The sequence below is a fragment of the Lipotes vexillifer genome, unplaced genomic scaffold (genome assembly GCF_000442215.2).
Source record: "Lipotes vexillifer unplaced genomic scaffold, Lipotes_vexillifer_v1.1 scaffold545, whole genome shotgun sequence".
Taxonomy (NCBI): domain Eukaryota; kingdom Metazoa; phylum Chordata; class Mammalia; order Artiodactyla; family Lipotidae; genus Lipotes; species Lipotes vexillifer.
The window spans coordinates 2,380,752-2,405,765 of NW_006779129.1; the positions used below are offsets into that span (position 1 = coordinate 2,380,752).

The 25,014-nt window shown below is 58.6% G+C and overlaps 1 protein-coding gene across 1 annotated transcript in view; it reads right to left on the reverse strand.

Moving 5' to 3' along the window:
• Positions 1–447: 447 nt before the first annotated feature.
• Positions 448–25,014, reverse strand: part of PDXK (pyridoxal kinase) — a 26,388-nt gene continuing 1,821 nt past the window's right edge. The window contains exons 2-11 of the mRNA XM_007452500.1: positions 11,565–11,619; positions 8,333–8,437; positions 7,645–7,728; positions 7,181–7,227; positions 6,464–6,549; positions 5,233–5,278; positions 3,277–3,388; positions 2,217–2,353; positions 1,202–1,268; positions 448–947 (exon numbers count right to left, since the gene is read on the reverse strand). Coding sequence (XP_007452562.1) covers positions 835–947; positions 1,202–1,268; positions 2,217–2,353; positions 3,277–3,388; positions 5,233–5,278; positions 6,464–6,549; positions 7,181–7,227; positions 7,645–7,728; positions 8,333–8,437; positions 11,565–11,619 — 852 coding nt within the window. The 3' untranslated portion in view covers positions 448–834. The remainder of the gene's footprint in view (positions 948–1,201; positions 1,269–2,216; positions 2,354–3,276; positions 3,389–5,232; positions 5,279–6,463; positions 6,550–7,180; positions 7,228–7,644; positions 7,729–8,332; positions 8,438–11,564; positions 11,620–25,014) is intronic.

The following is a 25,014-nucleotide window of genomic DNA, read 5'->3' on the forward strand; positions in this document are numbered from 1 at the left end:
GCCCTCTGTACCTGCACACTGACACGGTGACACGACACGGTTGTCACCAGCTGTAGGTGGCAAACACACAGCACCTGACCTGTTCTGCCCTAAACTGGGTGACTTTTCCAAAAGGAGCCCGACACAGTGATCTCCTCACAGGCGCACTCGGCTGCGTGCCAGCTTCTGTCCTGTCACCCAGGCAGTCCCTAGAGACTCTCCGAGTTACAAGGCAGTCCCCCGACACGCGTGAGACAGGCAGATTTTCAGGGTCCTGGGAAGGTCCCCGCCAAAGTGACTGTGCAGCGTCTGTGCATGTGAGCTGCAGGAGCCCATCCACACCGTGAACAGAAGGGGAGAATCTGAAACCCCCAGGGCCCTGCAGCAAAGTAAGAGGCAAAAAGTTCTGAAGCAGGAACACAGAAGGTGAGGTCGGACCCAGAATAGAGACATTTGGCATCATCTTTCTGGACATGAACACTAACTCCCGACTCGCTCTCAGAGATGCCGACACAGGGGCCTCCCTGGGTCTTGCACAAAGGACGGGGGTACACCATGTACCCCAAGCCAGCCTGGGGAGGAGGCCCTCGAGACGTAAACACGGAGCTGGTTTTCCAGGAGCCTTGTGGGAGGGGAGCTGGGGTCCCGAATTACAAACTTCTGTGATCGCTTTGTTATTTTTAAAAAGCACGACCAGCACATTTTCACAACGAAGATCAGTGGATGCTGGACACTCATGAAAGAAGAAAAAAATATCGTTTCGGTCACAGCTCTAAGGCAGACATTACATTTTTCACAAGGACGGAAACGGAGACACCTAACGCTGGGCGTTAAGGAGGTGGGTTCGCGCGGCCCTCACAGCACCGTGGCTTGGACGACGATCTCCGGGTTCTCGATGTCCTTCTTGCTCTGGACCATCCTCAGCTCCAGCTGGGCCGGGCTGGGCTTCAGTCCTTCCCCAGCCCTGGCTGCAGAACAGGCAAAGCATTAACGATGGGAACAGAACCAGCAGAAGTCATCCCGAATCTTGTCTCATCCTTCCCTCGCCTCTGTGAGAGCCCCCAATGCTCTGGATCACCCCTGAGTGCCCATCTCAGCAGGGAGCTCCACAACGTTGCCCCCTGCCCCAGCCCTAAAGGCCAACGCCAGGGAGATGGTGGGAGCCACAGCCCTGTTCACAATGCAGGACTGCACCCCTGCCCCTGTACCCGCGAGGTGGTACCTTGTGCACACTTGATGGTCCGCTGCAGAACATGGTGCATGGCTGACACGGTCTTCTCACAGGCCACCTGCAGGAAGGAGAGTACACTGAGCCCCCCGCCCCCAGGCCGCCTGGATGGGGCTGTCCACTGACAGGGCACTAGGGATCCACAATCACATGCGCCCCGCCTAACGGAGCAGTCGCTGCGAAGATCCCAGGAGAGCTGAGCAGAGAGGCCTGTGTACTAAATGGACCACAGGCAACTCTGTCAATGCTGTCTGGCATGTAGTAGGTGCTTAATAAGCGTTTCTGGAAGGAATCAGTTATAAAGAATCTACACGGGAAAAGAGCTCCTGCCCCAGAGCTGGCCAAAGTCATTGCTTGCTGGCCTCTCAAAGTTAAAAGCTCAGGGCTTCTCAGGTGCTGGGGAGGCAAGTGGACGCCCTCCCCACCGCTGGGACCAGGGCAGAACTGAATCTGGGATTGGCTGAGGGCGACCCAGCGAGGCCTCCTCTGGGCACCAGCTGGCCGTGAAGCAGGCCCATGCTCACTCTCCGCCCTGGAGGGAAGGGGGGTGGGGAAACCACAGCATTTCCTCGCTCTGCCCCTGAGCCCGCAGGTGAGGGGAAGGGCCCCATCCCAGCCTTGCATTTCACAGCATGGAACTGACTGCTGGGGAGGGTGTGTGCCTGCCCCCCAGGGGAAGGACGGCTGCCCAGAGGGAGGTCAAAGGGCACGGGTGCGCCTGAGCACGCAAGGGCACTGTGGACATTCACACACAAAGCGGGGGGACGGGGGACAATCCCCAGGAAGAGAGGGGTCTCCAGCAAGTCTGACTGCAGCGGCTGTATTTTAGGACGAGTTGTCACTGGATTTCCCTCCTGCGTGTTGCTTCTAGACCCCGAGTTGCTGAGGCTACAGCTCCCCTGGCATCCTCAACGAAGCCCTCCCTTTTCATCTGGCTCAGGACCCCTCCTGGGCCTGGGCACGGCGGACTCCAGCTCTTAACACATTCTCCCATTTGCACCCCACTGACCTTGAGATCGTTGGGGTGCTTGTGCGTCCACGCCAACAGCATGGCGGCAAAGAGGTCCCCGGTGCCCACGAAGACTGCGTCCACCTTGCGCATCTCCATGCGGATGCGCTGTGTCACCACGGAGCCGTCGGGGGTCCCTGGGGGGAAGCGTCCGGCAGCTGGGCCCCCAGACCCTCAGCCGGCAGAGGCCCCGCGGCCCTGGAGCCGGCTTGCCCTCCCCTGCACAGCGTCAGGGGGCTCAGCCTGCAGGGATCCCCCATGCCCCCCAGTGGCTGCCCGTCCCAAGTGAGAAAGTGAGAGACTGGAGCCCCGGAGGGCCACAGGGTCAGGGCGGCCTGGGGGACGCCATGCAGCCTGAAGACGAGGGGCCGGAACATGCGATGATGTGTGATGGGAGCCATGGGGGTGGGGGTAGAGCTGGAGGGACCGTGCTCACTCACTGGGGTCGGGGTGCGTGCGTGGGCGTGAGCGTGTGTGGATGCACGTGCATCCGTGAGTGTATCTGGGTGTGTAAGTGTCCTTTTGCACAGACACAGAGGGGGTGGTGACAGCTACACCTGGCACGGCTCGGGGCAGCTGGTGTGACCCCAGCCTTCTGTGTCATTTTACGCTGCGGCATCAGCATAATTAAACGACTGACACAGCAGAGCGTGAACGGTCCTCCCAGCGATGTTGGCATCAGCTCTGAGGTGGGGGGGATGGGGGGAGGCAGGCCTGGGGACACCTGGTTCCCCGGGAGCCGGGCTCCAGCTGGGCTGGTCCACGTGACCCCCGAGCCCGTAAGAGGGGATGTCATCCGTGTGCCGCCAGCACGGTCACAGACACCTGTGTGGTAACCGCAGGGGGAGCAGTCAGCACCCCACGCTCCCCGCACCCCGATTCACGGAAACCTCTCCTGGCTCTGTTTTCAGTCTGATCTTTCTTGGAGCTGTCGGGAGTTGGGGAGATTGGCCACCTGCCGAGTCAGGCTCGATTTCCTTTCCACTGCACCCAAACCTCGGAAGCCTCGAGGGACGCGGCAGGAAGGCGGGAGGGAGCCCAGTGCCGGGCGGGGACTTACGAGTCCTCTGGCTGCCCAGCGCGATCAAGTAGCTGCTGCCCCTCGCGGACGGCAGGTCCGAGCTGGTGATGACCACTGTGTCGGGGCCCATCGAGTGCAGCACGTCCATCACCTGCCGGACATGGGGAGTGCATCAGCCGCTCCGTGGCCGCCCGAGACGGGGCCCTGGTGGCCCTCGCCCCACCTCCCACGGCCCCTCAGCTTCTTACAGTCTGCCTGGATGGGACAGAGACAGCTAACAGGGGCCACACCCTGGGCCCCGCCCCGGCCCAGCAGTGACAGCTCGGCCAGGTCACAGCCGTCCCAGTTCCCTCCAGCCTCAAGTCCAAGGGTGCATGTCTATCGGTCCCAACCTGCACCCCGTCTGTGCCCGAACCCCGGAGGAAGGAGCCAACCAGCCAGGCCACCATCTTCTCTCGCCTGGGCTCCGGGGCGGCAGGAGCCGTGCCCGGCAACCATCAAGCGAGGAGCGCTTCCACGCTGTCCATCCTGAGAAACTATACTCCTTTATCCATTCAACAAACGTCTACCGCCCCCTCCCCAGCAGCACGCCGGGGCAAAATGCTCACTGGGGTGAACTGGGGCTCAGGAGGGGTGGGAGGTGGGAGGCCTCGTATCAGGCAGGAGGCGACGCCACCACTAACCCTCCCCTCATCGGCCCGGGGCCTGCAGGCTGGGGAGGTAACTGGCCAGAGGGTCACCGGGTAATGAGGAACAGACATCACTCTGGGTGGCTTTTTTTTTTTAAACAGCTGTAGGTGGTCCCACACGAGGCGTGCCACCGGCCCAGCACCCACCCTGCACTGGGTACCGTGAGTTTCCTCTGGTTCCCAAGCTGGGCGGGTATGTTAGAGATAGGGTCACTGTGCCCACGGCTCTGCTTCTTTCCCGCCCCAGGGTCACCTGGCTCTGAGACCCCCCAACTGCTGTGCCAGCTCAGAGCAAGGCCCTCAGAGCAGGGAAGGGGGGGGGGGTCCTCCCAGCCTGCTCTCCTGCCCCAGTGAGCCCTCCGCCTATCGGGGAAACAGACACACAGCCCCACGGGCCCAGGGGTGACCACGAATGGCCGCTGCCAGCTCTGACCCAGGGACCTGGCTCCTCCAAGTGTGTGTGCTTCCTGGACCGTGAAGTGAGCTCAGCCTCTGAAGAGGCCCAGATGTGGAAGGTGTGAGGCCCTGGCAGCCCCTGGTGCTCTGGGCATGCAGCACAGGGGTGGCAGACCCCACCTGAGGCTAAATCCCAGCAGGAGATCTATGGACCCTCGGCAAGTACCGAGGGAAGGTTGAAAAGAGCTTTGAAGAAATCTCACCCAGGGCTGCGGGGTCAGCTCCTGCCTGAGAGGCCCAGCCCGCCCTTCCCTTCCGGAATCCTGCCTTGTAGACTCCAGAAATGCCCAGCCAGCCCCCAAAGATACGGGTCCATTACGTGCAAGAAATCCTCCCACGCACACACACCACATGCACTCTCACACGTGCATGCAGACACACCCCACATACACACACAGAGCCTGGGGTGATGTGCCCACAAGCCCGGGAACACTGAGGACTGCCAGCCGCCTCCAGAAGCTGGGGCAGGAAAGGACTCTTCCTACAGGCTGCTGACAGCACGGGCCAGCCGGCCAGCCTGGGCTTCTGGCCTCCAAAACTATGAGAGCAAAGCCCTGCTGCTCAGCCACCCCGTCTGAGGCGCTTTGCGACAGCCCCGGACGCTCATCCAAAGACAGCTGGGACGGGCAGCGGGCGAACCCAGACCCAGCAGGCACTAGGCTGCAGGTGACCAACCAAGGGGCCGAAACGGAATTTGCAAAGGTTCCCCGGGCCTCGGGTGGCTGGCTGATGGGAAGCCAAACGCTGGCCACACAGGTGCCCGTCTCCTATGCCGGAGGGCGTGCGGCTGTCCCCTCCCACCGTGAGCGGGGCTGCCTGTCCCACGCCAGGTACAGGAAGGCCTCCTTACCGCTAAGGCTTCTTCCTCGCTGTGGATCTTTCTCCCGCTCAGCAACCTGGGAGGCAGACAAGCACAGCTGAGCCATCGCCTTTAGGAGCCCCAGGGCTACCTACGGTGCACTGGTGACCCCTCCTGCCCCACAGGGAACTGGCTGGCACCTGCCTGCCGTCGCGGACCAGGCAGCCACCGTGTCTGGGGACCAGTCAAGAGTCAGTTTGAAAGAGGACTCACGGGACATCCCTGGTGGCACAGTGGGTAAGACTCCGCACTCCCAACGCAGGGGGCCCGGGTTCGATCCCTGATCAGGGAACCAGATCCCACATGGGTGCCGCAACTAAGACCCAGTGTAACCAAATAAATAATAAAATAAATAAAAATAAATTTAAAAAGTAAAAAGGGACCCACACATCATGGGAGCGGGTGGAAGTTCCGGACCGTGGTTAACGTTTACACATAACAACGGGGAAGGACGGCCGTGCACGGTCACAGCACACGGTGCCACTGAGGGCAGCCAGCGTCCTCGCAAACGGCTGCACATCTCAGTGCACTACGTTCTTGAGCTACCAACCATCAGGGACCTCCGGGTGAGCCGCCATCCCCCAGCATCGACAGGCCCGGGCGAGGGAACCCCAGGCCCCCAAGAGTCCAGGGGCCCTATCCCTACTTTATAGGGTGGCCTCGGGGCCAGAGGGGATATCGCTGCTGGCCTAACAGAGCCGAACGCGATGGGGACACACCCACCGCAGCGCTCATGCCCCAAGGCCCCAGGAGCCGCTCCTCAACCCCCTGAATGCCCAGCTCTCCTGTCCATCGGGGGGGCCGGGCATGCAAGAAAGGCCCCTGGAAACATGGCGCTGGGCAGCAGGGCCGGCATGGTCCTTTTAACCTCGTGCAGAGATTTGGGATGTGGGTTTCAGAGCTCCGGGGCGGTGGCCCGCGTCAGCTGGCGTGGGCTCCCCGTCCCATCGCCCGTGTCAGCCACGTGCACCCCCGGCTTCGCCACAGCACCTCTGCCCACTTCTGTCCCCAGAGGCTCTCGCTGCTCGGGGACCAGCATGACCACAGGGAGTCGGGGGGAAACGACTGCCCACTGCTGCTGACAACCAGTGCCCGCCCTGGCGCTCAGGTGGGCTGGCAGCTCCCTGCCCCGCAGACTGGGACTCTCCAGCAGGGTCCCTGTCACTCTCCCCATGGGGATGGGGGGTAGGTCTGACTGCTCCAGCCGACTCAAATGACTTACTCAGCCTCAAACTGGTTGGGGGTGATGATGTCTGCAACCGGCACGACCTTCTCTCTGTAAACTGGAAGGAGGTCCTCAGGGACGTACTGCGGGAAAAAGACAGGAACAGGCTGACGCATGAGGGGTGAGGGAGGGAGGCCAGGGCGGCTCGTGCTGTGGGGACCCCAAGGCTCCAAGGGGTCCCGAGGCAGGTCTGGGGCAGCCAGCCCTGACAATCCACCCTGACGATCCGGGTCAGGTCCCCACTAGTGGCTTTCCACCGTATCCGTGTGATGACACCGCCCACTCAACCCTCATCAGCGTCGGGAACCCAGGCCCACAGTCTGTTGGTGTGTGGCTGGTGGGCTGAGAGTGACTTTTTTGTTTTTAAATGGTTGGGGGGAAAGTCAAAAGAAAAACAGTATATTCTGTGACACGTGGAAATTAGAGGAAATTCAAAGCTCAGTGTCCACACCTGAAATTCGATTAGAAAACAGCCATGTTCGTTCTTTTGCAAATCACCTGCGGCTGCTCGAGCTGCAACAGGGATGCACGGCCCTGAAATACCTCCTCGGGGGCCCTTCGCGGAAACCTCTTCTGCCAGCCCCGGCCTCTCCTTCCCGACAAGGGACAAGGATGTGTCTCTGGCCCGAGAGCAGTGTCTCTCGCCCAGGCAGACACTTCCAGAGTGCTGCCAACAGCCCCACGGCCCGCACCCCAACGCGGGGAAGCACTCACCATGGAGCCTTCTCCGTTCCACTTGTCTCCCATCACGGGGTCGCACACTGCGGGAGACAAAGAGCATCTGATCGGCAAAAGCGGCGGCGCTGAGAGGAGCGCCCCACACCTGACTTGTTGTTAAGTTTCACACGCGCAACTAAAAGGGGAAAAGCACGGCCTCCCGTCCTCATTTACCTCCTTACCTGGCATTTTGCATCTTGCTGTCCGGGCCCCACCTGCGGAGTCCCTCACCCCACCCAGGGACCGGGTGGTCACACACCCCACCCTGACACTGATCACAGCCCTGTGTGGTCACTGGCTTCCCTCACCCGCCCCAGACAGACGCCAGGTTCACCGTGAGGACGCCTGTGAGGCTCTCGTCCCCAGACAGAGCCCGTGTGCTGGGAGGAGCAGAACGTGAAGATGGGGCGCCCAGAAGAAAGGAGGCTGAGCCGCCCGTTCCTGGGGCTCCCAGCACCTACCGTAGACGAGCCTAGAGTTCTGCTGCTTCAGCTCCCGCACGATGTCCACCACCATGGCCAGGAAGGACTTGTCTCGCGTGTATCCTTTGGGAGGGACAGACAACTCTCGTCACCCAACCACGGCGACGGCGCCATCAAGCCCATCTGCCCAGAGAATGGTAGGCAGTGCCCAGACCCCGCGGCCGGGGCCAAGACAAGTGCTCCCCACAACCGTAGGCACCAGGGGACGCCGGGCATTTCCCAAAAGAAACGTTAACTTTTACAGGAAAGGAAGAAGCCGCGGGTGAGCAAGGATTGTCCTTCCTCTATTCCATTTTCCAGAATCAGCATATGCTCACTTCTAACCACGTATATAAATAAATGCAACCATGTGGGTTTGTAAATGAAACCAACACACCAGGTGGCAGCGTGTTGCTCATCTGGGTGTTTTTGTCTCAGACCCCTTCCTAACACCCCACCTGTCCCCCGCCATGGGCGTGGAAACCCCAGTATGGAGGCGTGGCACAGCCAGGACCCCCAAGGTCATACGGTCACTAGGGCCCCACTGAGTTCCTGATGGCAGGACCATCCCTCCTCGAGGGAGGCAGGGACCAGGTAGCAGCCCAGGTCAGGGGTGCTCTGGGCCTCCCCAGACCACCCCAGGTGGGCGCCAGGCCCCGGTTCCGGGCCCCCGTGCCCTGGGCCTCACCCGTGAGCACGTAGTCATACTTGTTCACGTCGTTCAGCTTCAGCCCGTCGTACAGCTCGTGGAGCTCATCTGAGTTCAGCACTTGGCCCTTCCAGTGCGAGTAGCCTGGTGGGGGGAGAGCAGAACACGCAGGCCCTGACGCGTGGGGCACGCGGGCGACACGGCCCTCGGCAGGTCCCCCCCGAAAGCGCATCTGGCTCCGACACGTTCTGGGGTGGTTATTACTGAGTCCGGGGTCCACCCTCCCACCCGGTGCAGCGAGGGCCCAGCTCTGCAGGCCGCCTGAGGACGCCTGTGCAGCCTACATTGCACCAACAGACAGGACGCAGGGCTGCAAAACTTCTCCCTGTCCTTGGCGGGGCACCTGGGAGCGTCCCCGTCGTGTCACGGTCCCTGGCTTTGCCAGCCTCTCCTGTGCACGGCCCCCATCCAGGCTGAGTTGCTTGAAGCCTGTTACCTGTGCACCCTGGCAGGTAGGGGCTCCTTGCATCCCCACCTCCATCCAAGATGAGCTGCAACTGATCCAAGTCTTGGGCCAAATCCTGACCAAGAGCCGACTGTGAACCAGAAAGAGGCTGCGGCCCGAGTTCCTGACCCGACAGGCACCCGGGTGAAGCGCCCACAGGGCAGGCAGGAGGCCCTCTTGAGGTCCCTCGGGGCGGGCGCACCCCACCAGGGACACCCCGCAGTCCGCCCACGGCAAGTCCATCCTGGCAGCCCTTACGCCAAGAGGGACCACTCAAACGGATGGGTTCCTAAGCACATAAGTAAAAGCCTCGGGGAGGGCTGATTTCTATGACAGCGAAGTCGAGTACAGACCACAGGAAGCAGATCCCGGCCACAGCCCCAGACCCTCCCTGCCGTCTCGGGTGTCGTCCTGCAGGTCCCGCACCGGCTGGGCTGTGGGCCTGGAGAAGGGGCTGCGGCGCCCTCTGTGCCCGTGGGGCGAGGGCTCTCCTGCAGCGGAGGGACCAACACCCGACAACACCTGTCGGCAGTTCTCCAGGACGGCGTGGCCTCTGGTGGACGCCCATTAACCAGTCGGGAGGGCCAGAGGCAAGGAGGGTCCACCAAGGCGAGGTGACCCATCTCTCGCAGGGCTGCCCCAAGGCTCAGGTGTCTGCCAAGAGCCGGCAGCCTCTGGCTGTGTCCCCGCAGGTGTTGCTGCCACAAAATCCCACCGGCCCAGGTGGGAGGAACAATGGCCCTTCCTGCCCCTTGGTTTTCCGAACATCATTCCAGACATGGTGGTTTCTTCTTTTTCTTTTTTTCTTTGGCTGCGCTGCGTGGCTCAATTCCCTGACCAGGGACTGAGACGGGGCCCTCAGCGGTGAAAGCGCCGAGTCGTAACCATGGGACGGCCAGGGAATTCCCAACACCGTGAGGCCTGACTCCGTTGCACATATGCACTTCTCTTGTCCTAGGGCTGCTGTGACCAAGAACCACAGGGGCTCCCACAGTTCTGGAGGCCAGAGTCCGGGATCATGGTGTCGCAGGGCTTGTTGCTCTGAGATCCCCACGGCGGGCTTCTCCTGGGTCCCCACGTGGTTGTCCCTCTGGGCATGTGTCTGTGTCCTAATCTCTGTGGGCACCGATCAGGTTGGAGCAGGGGCACCCCAATGACCCCATGTACCTTTTAACTGCCTCTTTAAAGACCTTATCACATCTGAGGTCCTGGGAGTTAGGACTCTGACACGTGAATTGAGGGGACACGGTGCAGCCCGTGATATGCAGTCAGCCCCCGCCAGGTCTCAAGCATGGGTCGCCCCCCGCCCGGCGAGACAGCTTCCTAACATGATGAGAAGGTTCGGGCCCCCACCCCCCACCAAACTCTCCCCTCCAAACTCAGGAGACCCTTCTGAAACACAGGGGCACTCCGGTCCTCTGTCCAACCCGCCCAATTTACAGCTTACAGATGGAAAAACAAACCCCGCAGAGGTCGAGCCGGTGACCCCGAGGGACCCAGCTCCTTCCCTGCACGTCTGCTGCAGGCACCTGGTCCTGCGCCCCCAGGGGGTCACCACCAGGCCTGGCAGCAGGTCACACCCCAAACCCTACGTGCCTGGAAGGCGGGCCCTGCCCCACCCGCCAACCTCCAGCCCTGTCCAGTTTCTTCCAGCCGCTCGTCCAAGGGCTCGGATCTTGGGTAACAGGAAACTCTTGCTAAAGGAACAACCACAGAACACCGGCTGCTGCTTCAGAGCCCAGCGCTGCCCTGGAGCGGGGCGGCGGGGGTGGGGTGGGGCGGGCATCATCATCTAATGTCTAAGCCAACTTGGCTCTTTTACTTAAAAAAAAAAAAAGAGGGTAGTTAAAACAGCCAGTAAAACCCGTAAGCTCTGAAGGGGTTCACTGGGTTGACAACTTTTGGGGACGTGTCCAAATGTCACTGTGCCCAGCACTCTGAAAGCAAAAGCAAGAAAGGACTCTTAGTGGGAACTGTAGCCTTTTCATCTGAACCCAGTGTGCTGTTCCTCCTCAACTGATGACTTGTGACACCTCCTCCCTTCCAAGAACCCCACCCGGAAGAATCGGGCTAAGGGGAAGCACCCTTCCGCGTATCTGGTCGGCACTCTGCCAGCAGTTTCTGGGACCTTCTGTGCTCTGAGATTCCGTCAGGGTTCAGAGTAATTTCAAAGAAGGATGTGGGAATGTTTCCAGGAACTGAGAGGCTTTGTCCCCCTGCCAGCACCAGCTCAGGGATCCCACGTCAGGGCGTCTCTGAGGCCATGGGGGTGGGGAGCCCGGGGACCTCGCCTGACACCTTGGGGGCTTTCCAAGGGCTGTGACCCTCACGAACATGAGGCAGCAGCAATCGCACAGCTTTCTGTGCACAGAAATCCTTGGGGTCCCCGTGCGCGAAGAGACACACACACGAGCTCCCCGAGGCTCTGGCTTTTAAGAGAAAGTAGGGATCTGCTCCCCTCCCAGTCCACAGTGCCCCCCAGGGGGGGGGGGGGGCCAGAACAGGTACGAGGATCACCGCCCTTGGTTCACGGAGGAAAGCGGGGGGCCGAGAGGTCACATCACCCGCCAGGCCATCCAGCTCCAAAGCAGCCACACTGATTTAAACACGCAGCCGGCAAACCCAGGCCCCCTGAGCCCCGTGTGCACGTGCTGCGCAGCCTCGGCCAGGACCACACCCCCGGCTCCATTTCCCGTCTGTAAGGTGAGGGACCGCGTCCTACGCCCACACTCAGCTCTGCGAGGACCTCTGAGGCTGACGCCTTACCTGTATGGTTTGAAAACTGGACAGAGTTCACTGCGTCGACCTCAAACCCCAAAACCTGCAAGACGGACAGAGAAGGAGCAGGTGTAAGAAAGCTGGTGGGCTTCCAGGGACCCACGGCAGGTGCCTGACCCAGCCTGGGGCTGGCTGGAAGGTCCCAGACGTGGAGGACAGGAAGAGGGGGAGGTCTCCCCAGGTCAGCCTCAGCACCCGCACTTCCGGTGACGTGCGTGGAGGTGACGGGAAACATCTCGGGGAGCAGGCACCCCTGAAGGGCCGGGGCTCAGAGGCCACTGCCTGCCCGCTGGAACTCAGCACATCACTTCTGGAAATGCCACCAAATGGAAGTGCTCACAGAGACCAGCAAGGCATCCATCTGTCGGGACACAGGGCAGTGAGGCCGTCTGTGTTCTGGCCCCCAGCCCAACGGCGGGGCAAGGCCAAGGGCTCCCAGTCCCTCCCTGGGAGCCTGGCTTGTAGCCCCTGCATCGTCACGTGCCAACTGGGAAGAAAGGAGGTACCCAGCCCGGAGCCAAAGGTCCTAAACGATCGCAGCCACAGACCCGCTCCCGGACAAGGGAGGGACCCCACCCCACAGGGCCAGCCTCATGCGGTCCCGGCTCAGGTCACCTGGCCGCCGGGGCTCGGCCCCCTAAACCTGGGCCACCAGCCTCTCCAGAGGCGCAGGGGGCAGAGCAGTTAAGGGAGGGGAGGGGTGGCGCTCTGGTGCCGAGAGAGCCCGAACACAAGGTCTAGAAAGTTCACTTCCAGCAGTCAGAGCAGGTGACTGCAGAAAAGGTAAAGGCAGCACGGACCTAAAGTCAGGTTTATGAAGCAGAAGCCCCCCTTCTTAATGAAGGGGGGCAAGAGGTTGTGTCTAAAACAGCTGGACGTCTCCACAAGTCTGGCAGCGTGCACTCGTGACACGCAAAGTCCCACAGCGGTTTTTCCTTGTGCGTATCTCTACTTTCCTATTTTTCTGCATTGAATCGGTCTTGGCTCCTTCGGGTGAACTGAGGTACAGGACACCACAGATCCCTCGGCGGGAGAAGTCACATTCCCTGTGGGGGCCCCTCGACCCTCGGCCCTCAGAGGTGGTGGGCATCAGGGCCCAGGCCCCCCGCCAGGCCCCAGCGGCCTCTTCCAGGCCGGCCTCACCGCCATCGCCGTGGGCAGACCCGGGACAAGGGCCCCGCCTCTCAGAGCATCCACTGCATCGCTCCACACGGTCAGCACGGCACCAAGACCCCCGTGCAGGGCCCTGTGCTCAGGGTACAGCCGTGAGGCACCACCCACCTGGGCGAGGCCAGACACCCAGGCGTCTAGCCAGCGTGAGCGGCACCCAGGGCGCGGCCGCGTTCTGCGGCACCAGGTGGCCACCCCCGAGGGGCAGAGCACAGGTGACCAACTCAGGCCTTCTTTCGTGTCCCCCCACCCCTGGGGAGGCAAGGGGCTCATGCGTGGACTCTGACCACGGCCGCCTTCCCACACTCAGTCCAAACAAGCTCAAGGCCAGCCTGCCTCTGGAGCCGCCACCCCCGACGGACACCGGATTCGCTGCCTGCCGGGAGCCGAGCCGCCGTGGGCGCCGCCGCTGGGGGAGGGTCTTCCCACCCTCGGGTTCTGGGGAGGGGGCTGAGCTGAAGGCCACGTCATCCACCAGACGGCGGCCTGGCACCTCTGCCTCCTCGTGCGTCTGCTCCCGCCCCTGCCCCCCACCCCAGGCCGCCAGTGCGGCCTCTCGGAACCTCCCACGCGACCCACCACTTCCCACCCCCCGTAGGCCCCCTCCCCGCCTCACACACGGTGCCCCAGGGGCTGGCGCTGAGCCACCCTGGCACCTGCCCGGGAGGGTCCCTCCTCCTCTCCTGGGCTCGCCCCTCCCCCCTCTACGGCGCCCCTGCCCTCCCCCCAGGGAGGCTGCGACCCTGTTCTTTGGGACGCGCGGCACAGGGCATGAGTATTCGCTCATTTGACACACACATCGGTCTCACGCGCGCCCCGCTCTACACCCTGGCCCTGGCGCCCGGTCCCCTCCGTCCTCTCCCCACCCCCAGCCGGGTCTCAGCTGGGAAGTTCACTTCCACACGGGCCACCAGAGACCGCACCAAAGGAGCCACACGAGCCGGGGAAGCCGGCAGCCACGGGGGGGTGGGGGGGCGGGGGAAGCAGGAGACAGTGCCCTGCCGGGTGGGACGTGCGGCCGGGCCCTGAGCTCAACCGCTGAGCTCACTGCTGCAGGAGGAGATGCCGCCCACCGGGGACTCCCCGAGAGGCGCGGCCCCTGACCTTCGCGCCCTCTCCCTCCTGGAAACCACAAAAATGAGAACAAGGGACCCTTTTATAACGGATCCTCAAGGACAGAGAAAGGGAGGAGACGCAGCAGGTGAGCGATTCCACCAACTCTGGAAACACACCGCACAGCCCAGGTAACTGAGAATCTCAGCACCTGCGGAGAGGGGACGCGGGTGAGAGCGGGGGCCCCCACCCGCAGAACCTCTCGGCGAGACGGAGGTCGGGGACAGAGCATGGAAACCCCGGGCCGCGGCTGCCCCAGGGGCCCCATCGTCGGCCACTTTGCCCTGGCTGTGCGTGCCTTCCTGTGCACCAGCAACTTCCCATAATCCTCCCTCCCGCTTCACCTGAACAACACCAACCAACCTTCAGGTCTCACCTCAACATCGCAAATAGGCAAAGCTCCCTGGCCACCAGGATAGCGTCTCTCCGGGCGGTGAGGGTAGTGATTCGGGGTGGGGGGGGGGGGCCCTGGGTGCAGATGAGGACCACACCCCAGCTCTCCACGGGGGCGGTGGTTACCCAGGCGTGCTCCCTTTGTGAACACACGGAGCTACACGCTTATGACGTGCGTATCTCAATGTCTTTCTAAAAATTTCAAGCCAGTATTATGAGGACTTAAAGTAATAAAGCAAAAATCAACAGTCTTGTTAAACTAGAAACTTAAAATTGTCACTTTGCAACTTTACTTGCCAGATTTCATGGCCTCCTAGACAGAGCTCGCGGTATTCCAGGTCCCTAAATTCTAATCGACTTCAAAGAAACAAGCTTTGAAGCAACGATGACACACATCACAAGATTTGAAGCAACGATGACACACATCCTGAAAATCCTTTCAAAATATCCTGCTCCACTGCTTCTGGATGCACAGATAATTAATCCTTTAGAGCCGGCACATTCGAAGCCACTGTTCTCTGCTTCTAAACGATAGCGCTAAGCCCCAGGGCCGGCATCTCCATTTCACCTACCAGCAGCTTATGAATTGGCATCACAGGCTAGTGTGAGGGCAGGGCCGGGGGACGCAGCAGGAAGACAGGGCACAGGGCCAGGCTCCAACATGGGAGCCCCTGGACCCCAGAAAAAGGAGGTGCCTGTTGTTAAAACCTAGTCTTCAGCTCAACACCCCCCCACACCTTTTGTGCTCAGCTCTGGGATCTGGGACTGCGACCCCGGACATCACATCCCTGCTCAGCCAGGGGCTCCCGACTGAGCACCGACGGGAAGAGACTGTAAGATGGGGAGGGTCCTGCCTCTGCTGGTCACTGTACCCCAGCTCCGCTCTTCACCTGCAGAAGGGGGGCCCCCAGAAGCAGCTGTGGTCTTTCCATTGCTCCCAGCACCCGCACTACACAGCCCTACACATCCCCCCACCCCTCAGCTTTAAGTCCCAACCGTAGACAGACAGGGTGGGGGGGGGGGGCTCCCAGTTGGAAGAGGACCAGGCATGGCTTTCTTGACACAAGAGAAGCCACTTGTGGTCTAAGCCATGTGTGACCTAAGCCTGGTCACAGTGCTTGCCCCTGAACAGCTCTCAGCGATTAACGATCTTAAGGGAACAAAAGAATGCAGGAACAAACAGTTATTAAGCAAGAGAAGTGACAATAGCAAAGGAAATCAATCAGCTGTCAAGACTCCCCGTTCTGTTTCCCCTAGCTCACCCCTGGCTCACCCTTGCACAACCCCATCGAGTGTGGGTGGAAGCTCCAGAAGAGTCCAGTCTACTCACACGCACCCTTTAGGAGCAGAGTTCTCTTCTCCCAAGACAAAAGAAATAAAAGCAAAAATAAACAAATGGGCCGTAATCAAACTTAAATGCTTCTGCACAGCAACGGAAACCGTCAACAAACCAAAAAGACAACCTACAGAATGGGAAAAAACATTTGCAAATGATGTGACCAACAAGGGCTTAACTTCCAAAATACACAAACAGCTCACACAGCTCAATAGGAAAAAAAAAACAACAACCAAACAAGCCAAACAAAAAATGAGCAGGAGACCTAAATAGCCATTTCTCCCAAGAAAACATACAAACGGCCAACAAGCACATCAAAAGATGCTCAACATCGCAAATTATTAGAGAAATGCAAATCAAAAGTACAATGAGGTGGGGCTTCCCTGGTGGCGCAGTAGTTGAGAGTCCGCCTGCCAATGCAGGGGACACGGGTTCGTGCCCTGGTCCGGGAAGATCCCACATGCCGCGGAGCAGCTGGGCCCGTGAGCCATGGCCGCTGAGCCTGCGCGTCCGGAGCCTGTGCTCCGCAACGGGAGAGGCCGCAACAGTGAGAGGCCCGCGTACTGCAAAAAAAAAAAAAAACAAAAGTCTACAAATAACAAATGCTGGAGAGGGTGTGGATAAAAGGGAACCCTCCTACACTGTTGGTGGGAATGTATATTGGTGCAGTAACTATGGAGAACAGTATGAAGGGTCCTTAAAGAACTAAAAATAGAGTTGCCATATGATCCAGCAATTCCAGTCCTGGGTATAAAGCCAGAAAAGACGAAAACTCTAATCTGAAAAGATACATGCACCCCAATGTTTACAGCAGCACTATTTACAATAGCCAAGATACGGAAGTAAGACGTAAAATTCATATTTTATGGCAAGAAAAGAAAAATGTAAACATAAAAGAAATGTTCTCTGCCCTTTGGCCTCCTCTCACCCCCCACTTTGCATCATATATCTGCATCTACAAACCTCCCCGTCGGCAGAAATACCTGCTCAACCATAAAGAGTAACATTCTCCCAGCATCTACAAGACAGTTCCTTAAAGATAACATTCCTTCTTGGTCTTGTAAGGGGTCACATGGATTATGTAAACTGTCAATAATATGACATTTGATGCCCAGCTGTCTCCATAAATTTATGTAACTGTGTCTTGACTTCTAACAGGCCTAACAGTCCTCAGAGCGCTCTGAGATGCTCTTCCTGGGTTATAATCCTTAAATTTGGCTTGAATAAAATTTTCCATTTCTTTCTTAGATTGACGGATTAATTTTTCGTCAACAGAAGCAACCTAAGTGTCCATCAAGAGACGACTGGTTTAAGAAGATGTGGTGTGTGTATATATATTCATTCACTCATTCATTCTTCTATATAACTCAGATTTATTAGGAGCCTACCCAGTGCTGGGCACTTTTCTAGGTCTTGTGAAATAGAGTTGAACAAAGTTAAGTGTTTTGTTCTCTTAGAGCTTATTTATGTGCACGCGCACGCGTGCGCACACACACACACACACACACACACACACACACACACACTGGAATATTACTCAGACATAAAAAAGAATGAATGCTGCCATTTGCAGCAATGGGGATGGCTCTAGAGATTATCATACTAAGTGAACTCAGACAGAGAAAGACAAATATTAGACAATATCATATATGTGGATACTAAAAAATAATACAAAACCAGAAATAGGCTCACGGACACAGGAAACAAACATGTGGTTAGAGAAGGGGAAAGGAAGGCGGGGAAGGGATAAATTAGGAATATGGGAACACGTCACTACATATAAAACAGATAAACCACAAGGATTTACTGTATAACACAGGTAATTATATCCAATATCTTGTAATAGACTATAATGGAAAATAATCTGAAAGAATATATATGTATAACCGAGTCACCGGGCTGTACACCTGAAACTAACACAATATCGTAAATCAACTATGCTTCAATTAACAAAAAGCAAAGCAGAGTTCTTTGGCTGGGGCGGAAGAGGCAGTCAGCGTGCTCTGAACGAGAAGACACCGTGCACTGCTGGCCCTGAACTCGGAGGCCCCTTGAGGAGCGATGCAGCTGTGCAGCCATAAGGCTCACGCCGATGTCAATTATATTTACATCAGCAGGTTTGTAACGATCTCAGCACACACTCCTCCACTAGTTACTGCATTTCACGGCAAGGCTCACTCGCTGCTGCGGCCGCATCCCAGGCTCGGGAACCAACAAACCTGTCTTCCCACTCAGCTTGGCAGCTGGTGGTCAGCCGGTGGAATTACTCACACCGGGGAAACTGGCCCTGCCCCGGCCCTGCCCCACCCCTGCTATCGTCACCATTTACCAGCAGCAAGACTCATTTTAAGAAAAAAGAGTTAGAGGGGAGGGGAGGCCTCACGAGATAAGGAGAAACACCCCCTCTGGCCTCTCCCCTCCGCCCTTCCCCCCCTCCTCCACCGTCCCCAGCCCGGCGCCAGCCATGGGCAGATGCTCCTGGAATTCTCTGTGGAGATGGCCCAAGAGGGCCTGTTTCAAGTCCTCACTCTCATCCTGGGAGCCTCTGTGCCGCCATATTCCCCTGGCCCCGGGGCCCCAGATGCACCTCACTGACCCCCAACCTTCGAGGGCTGCCGTGGGATGAAGCCTACACCGCAGGCTGCACGTCCCACCGCCTGTGAATTCCACGCCGCTTTCTGAAGCCCCCAGAGCTCTGTCGCCTCTGGCCTCTGTGAGCTCCTCTCCTCAGTGTAGAAAAAGGTCTCTTGGCCCCAAGCCCCTGCTGGAAACCTTGCCTTCTCTGCCTCTGCTGGAGCACCTGGACTTGCGGGGATTTTTAGGAGTTTGAGCTCCCCGCCAACTGTGGCCCGTGGGCCTCGGGATGCAGGCCGGGGGCCAAAGCCGGGCCTCAGGCTCCGAGGGCAGAAAGAACTAGAGCCTCAGCCGAGAAGCACCACACCCAGCCGGCCTGCTGCCCACTGGGCTCCACGTGAGCACCGCTAACGCCGGGGACGCGGTCTCAGACCCGGGAGGCCCACCGAGATACAGAGGCAAAACCCAGGCACTTGGGCGAGGTCCCGGCGTCAGGCGCTGCTCCGCAACCCCACGCTCCAGCTTCCCGCCCCTCCCCCGGGGCAGGGGAGACCCCATCGACTGATGCAAAGGCGCACCCGGGGACAGTGGGGGGAGGGCGGCGAATTGCGCCGGAGGCGTCCGGCCACAAAGAGCAGGGACGCCGTCCACACAGGCCCCCGCCTCTCGCTCCACGCAGACCCCTGTCCACCTCTGCAGGCAGAGCATCCATCCCCCAGGGCAGCTACACGTGCTGGGGGGCTGGGAGCCACGCTCTGATCCCGCGGCCTGGGGGGGTTATGTGCTCCAGGCTGCCCGCCTGGCTGCTGCGTCATCAACTCACTGCTGACAGCCAGGAGGACACAGTGAGACCCAGTCGTTAACTCAGCAGAGCACGCAGACGGCAGGAGTGGGGAACCTCAGACCACCCTGGTTCCTCCAGGGTCGGTGCTGGGCAGCGAGAGGGGTCACTTCACCATCTTCAGAAACCCTCAGTGTGGCCTGTTTTGCAAGAGCTTTAGTCACTCTCCTAGGAAATCAGCTTTAGGAAAGAGGGGGCACAAGAAAGCCCCATGCCTGTGATCGGCCTGATTAGCCTCAGGGCTGGGTGCCTGGTGTCCTTCATTCCACCCATCCCTGGTCAGTCCTACCACTCAGCTCAACCCCCAACCTCTAGTCTCCAATGGGAACTCCTACTGGAAACAGCCCTGTGTCCCCCAAAGCAGCCTTAAGTCCCAAGGCCACCTGTGCCCCATGGGCACTCTCACCTCAGCATCACAGCCCCGGACCCCATCACCCCAGCCCCAGCCCCGCTCCCAGCACAGCGCACCCGCCCCGGCTCCCAGGCCCCGCACACTAGAAGGTCATGTTCAGCTGGGCTGCACTGCAAAGCCCTAAATAAAAGAAGGGGTTTCGCCCCAAGTTCCCAGTGGCACTGGCATCAGACGGGGGACAGGAAAGCAGCTCTGGGTCAGCAGGGGAGGGAGAAGCTGCCCCTCCGCGGCTGGCCGTGCGATTCTAGCCCAAGGCCCGTGGCCTGACACCTCCTTCCCTTCTTCTTGAGAAACTCCATGTGTTCTACTGCCCGGCATCACTCTTCCGGATCACTCTGTGATCTTATTTCAAAAGCTCCGAGTGGCTGAGCCCCAGGGGACATCCAAGCCCCTGAGCCCCACAGCCAACAGTCCCTGCTGTGTGCAGTCCCGGAAGCCACCTGCTGGCAGGTGCTTCCAGAGAGGTCCCTGTGAGGGGCGGTCACTGCAGCACAAGACAGGGTGCCACCAAGAGTACAGCAATGCCACACAACACAACTGCACAGGTGTCCACACACGTAAACACCCACACGTGAGCACGCACACGTATATGCTCACGCACATGCATACACCCACACACACCACAGACAATTAAGTTCTTGCTTTTCTGCATGACAGGCAGAGAAGAATTAACAGAAATCTCAGTCCCAAACTAAGAGAGTTAGAAAATCAAGATATTAAGCAATTCTGGACCTTCTTGGGAAAATAAAAGGTCGGAGAAATAATGAAGCAACACCCAAGTTCCAGGATTGGGACACACTGTGGGTGAGATGAGGACTTCCAGAGGCCAGAGGGAAGCAAGCAGATCCATGTGGCCTGCAGAGCACAGAAGGTCCCAGAGGGCGGTCACAGGGTTCCAGCCCCAGTGCGTCCCGCCCCAGGAAGTGCTGGGTGGCCGGAGTGGGGCCAGAGGGAGGTGTGCTTTTGGGCGTCGGCTCCCTTGCACTGTTTGCCAATGCATGTGTCACCGTGAAGAACGCGAAAGCAAAAACTATGTCTTTTAAAGGGCAGGTGGCATTCTTCCAGTATCTTCCAAATGCAGTTCTGCTGCAGAGGTCATTTTTATCCCAGGAATTCTAAGGGAAAAATGGAAAGGTTTTCCAAAGGACCAGGTATTTTGACCACGAATCAAGACACTTCCTAAAGAAGGGCCACCTTGTGGTTCAGAGGGTTCTTCACTGTGAGAGGCTGGAAATAACTCCTTACGGTCTGAAGCGCCTCCTTAGGACCCAGTCACGAGCCTCTAGGAGATGCTGGGTGAGTCGTCCACACGTGCACCATGTGCTTCTAACACCCCAGGACCGTCCACCTCTGCTCAGCTCCTGCGGCCATGTCACTAGGCAAGGGAGGGGCCTGTATCCAGGTTTCCAGGCCAGGGGCCTCTAGGCACACCCACTGCCACCAGCCTGCCTCTTCCTGCACGGTGTCTGAGCCAGCCCGCTGGCAATCAGGCCTGGCTTTGGGGTCCCGGTACAAAGAAACAGAGTCTCCACCCAGCCCTCTTAGATGTCTCAGTTCTGCTTCTGTACCGTGGGGCCAGGAAACTCAGAGAATGAAGTGGATTTCTGCAGGCCCCAAACTGAGATGTCCCCCTAAACCATCTTCCGGGGCCACCCGTGGTCTTGCCTTCCCATCTTGGCAACGTGGTGTTTAAATGGGCTCTGAGCTAAGGTCCCAAGTCAGAATCTCAAGGCCACAGAATTCCACAATTTAATGTCCCTGCCCCCAGCATGGCCCTTCAAGGAAGCACCGTGAGCCTCTGGTGACCCCTACCACAGAGGTCACACGTGCCTACAGCAGCAGTGCCAAACTCCAGACACAGCCTCAGAAGGAGGGGCGTACCTAGCCGGCTGCACACCTTCAGACGGGCTCGTCTGCCCAGCAGAGCGGCTGCTGGCAGGAAAAGCACCTGGCCGCAGGGCTGGGAGAGAGACACAGGAGCCGCAGCGGAAGAGGCAGCCTGACACCGCCGGTGCCATCCTTCCCAAAAAGGACAGCTTTTGGATGTTGTGTCAACTTCTGGGCCTTTAATTAAACCTCCAATTTGTGCCACTTTTAAAGTTCTCCGAACAGGCTCCTTCTAACCTACAGTGGATTGAACTGTGGCCCTTAAAATACATGTTGGCTGGCGACTCACGCACATACCAAATTGGAAATACGGTCCTTTAAGACATAATCAAGTTAAGCATCTCGAGATTAAGATCATCCTGGATTATCTGGGTGGACCCAGGTACACCCAATGACAGAGGTCCTTATAAGAGACACACAGGAGGGGGACATGTGACAGGAGGCAGGGATTGGAGTGATGCTGCCACAAGCCAAGGAGTGCCCGGAGCCCCCAGAAGCTGGAGGAGGCAGCAAGGACCCTCCTCCCCAGCCTCTGGAGGGGATGCAGTCCCACCAACATCTTGATTTCAGACTTCTGGCCTCTAGAGCTGCGGGAGAAGAAATCTGTGGTTTTAAGCCCCCAGTCTGTGGCACTTTGTTGCGGCCGCCCTGGAAACGCATACATAAGCCTAAGCTTCGTGTACCTGCTGGATTTTCACCAAACTGGGAAGCAACAGGAGAGAATAGGGGCTGCAAAAACAAGGGAGGAGCTGCTGGATCAATGGGCCTGGCAGATTGTGTGTACACACACACACACACACACACACACACACACACACCACACACACACACACACACGAAGAACCACACTCCCAGCAGGGAAGCACGTGAGGTTTTCTACCTCCAGGAGGAAACAAGCCACCCAGCGTTTGGGATGGGGAGGAGGCCTCACTGGGTCCATCACTCCTTCCCTTTCCTTTCCCCAGAATCAAGGCCTGAGCAGCGGGAGGTCCCTGGCCCTGCGCAGGGAGGGCGCCCCAGATGCATCACATGGCCTGACACCTTTGACTCAGCAGCACCCTCTCCAGGGACGGGGGTGCGAAGACCACGAGCCCGCCCTCACTTTCCTTGGTCACTGCAAACGTGGGATCATCTTGCCCACGTCTCTACCTGCTGTGTCGCTGGTCACAGCGCCATGCTCCCCTCGGCCCCTAGGGTGGACTCTGGACTCGAGGCCAGAAACAGATCCACAACCAGGGTCAAGGTTCTGGTCCTTTCTCTTCTGTATAATGTTTTCCTCTGCCCAGGGAAGGCAGCTGCTCGCGGGGTGCCCACCAGTGCGCTGTGGGGACCTGGCAAAAAGCAGTTTGGGAACCACAGCCCTGAAGCCCAGGCTCGCAGGCATCCAGCCGGGACAACTCTGGGCCACGTCCACCTGGGAGCGGGGAGTGGGGGGTCCCCCTGGATCGGCCCCCGCTGTGCCCCACCACGGCAGAGCTATACCCGGGCAGTGTCCTGGGAGCCTGGCACCATCTGATTGCCAAGAGGACTGTTCTCGCTGTGCAGACGAAGCTTAGAAAGTCTCAGGAGGCACTGACGGTCCCCGAGTCGGATCTCCAACACCAGGGGCACAGGGTAGCCCCCCAGGCAGCCTCTCCACCCCCGCCAAGTGCATCTTCCCAACTCCCCACGTCTGTGGGGCCCAGCCAGACCCCTCCTTCTCCTGCCATTTCCAAGTTCTCGTCCCATACTCAGCTCTGCGGATAACCACGCCTTTGGAGTCTCCAGCTGTATTCAGCATATACTCCCCACTCAGCACAGCTCTGGAAGTTAAGGGACGGCTGGCTGGAATCGTGCAGGGAGAGGCCACTTCCAGGCTCCACTGACCCCCAGTCCATCCTGGGCTAAGGCTGCGGGGTGCAAGCCGGGTCTGCGGGCCAGCGCCACCCATCTCCCTGCCTCTCCCTGATCCGGCTCACACGTGGGGAGGGGAGCAAAATGCCTGCATGGGACCCCATGGAGTATCCTGCAGTACTTACAAGAGCTCCGCAGCCTGGGCCCAAGCAAGAGGAAGACCCATGAGAAATCTGGACTCCAGATAAGGAAGCACTAAGTGGTTAGCAAGCTAAGAAATCTCTGGAAATTGTTCTTGTTACGGGCTGAACTGTGTGCCCCAAGCTGGACCTCAAACAGGGACCGTGTTAGCGCTCAAGCCGCAAAATAAAGTTTACTGTCTCACAACCTAGAGGCTGGAAGTCCACTGGAACATGTATCGAGGGCCACCCCCTCCGATTTTCTCCCTCTCCTCAGCTCTTTCCATCCTCCAAGACTACGTCTTATTTCTGTAATTAGGAGGAGGAGGTAATGAGGGCAAAGGACATGCGTGAGGAACCCTAACCCACATCCAGTCCTGAGGGGGGTCCTGGCCTCCCCGAGATGCCCCAGGCACGCTTGCTGCCACCAGCCCTACCACCTTCCTGTCTGGTCTTTCTGCACAGTGAGGGGTACGAAAAGCACCCTCGGGCACTGGGGCCACCTCATTCAGCAGCCAGCGCCTCCCAGGCATCTCCCAGAGACGTTCACCCTCCCCATGTTCCCTGGCCCAAATATGAGTGAGGCAGGCGTCGTGTCCATTCTACAGATGAGGCAACTGAGCACCAGAGGACTCAAGGTGGAAGGGAGCTTCTTCAAGGTCACGGGCTAAAGAACTGCCCCTCTTCCTGGGCCTCATAAGCCTCCAGGGGAGTGTGAACAAAGAAAAACAAAGAGCCTGGCTCACTTCCGGTTCAACTGATACAAGCCTAAGTCTAACCCACTTCAGTCGCCCACCTGAAGAATTCAGGATAAAGAAACAACCTGGGAGGGTTCACCACCCCATGGGGAGGGTGAACGTCTCTGGGAGATGCCTGGGAGGCGCTGGCTGCTGAATGAGGTGGCCCCAGTGCCCGAGGGTGCTTTTCGTACCCCTCACTGTGCAGAAAGACCAGACAGGAAGGTGGTAGGGCTGGTGGCAGCAAGCGTGCCTGGGGCATCTCGGGGAGGCCAGGATCCCCCCAAAAAAAAAAAAAAAAAAAATCCTGGTAGGCACTCTGTGCTTTAGGTAAACAGGCCCTAAGATAGTTAGATGCATATCTCAGAAAGAATTTCAATGACGCCAAATTCCTGCATCTTCCTATACTTAGAAAAGCACTAAAATCATTAACTTAAGATATCTGTTCTTCCTGACCTTCTACCAAGATGTATGCTTGACTGCATGTATTTCCCAGCTAAAAAGACATCACATATAAACTGGTTTCTCCCCAACCTCTTCAGAGCGGCGCCCTGAGAGGCTGTCTCCCGGGCTACGGTCCTCAGTAAGTCCGCGGGGGAAAATAACCTTAAACTCACGAGCCTCATGTTGTGTGTTTTTCTTTATGTAGACAGAAGGAAGTGCAGGGATGGATTAAATCAGAGGCAGAGGTGTCACCCCCACCCCAGGGGTGACAGGAGGGAGATGACAACCTCCTACCTATGTCCCTTCAAGCCCACAGGTAAAGATGCTGGATGCTGGGCACTGGGGAGACCCCAGGTAAGAACCGAGGTTCAGTCCTTAAGAGGCACTTCCCCAAGTGGGTGGTCCGGGGGAGCACCCCGTCAAGTAACTGGAAAAGGACATTTTGGTGTGGAAGTTGAGGCTAAGTGCTGGGAAATTCAGGAACAAGGTGAGCAGAGAAAGAGTTTGCCCCAGGGAAAG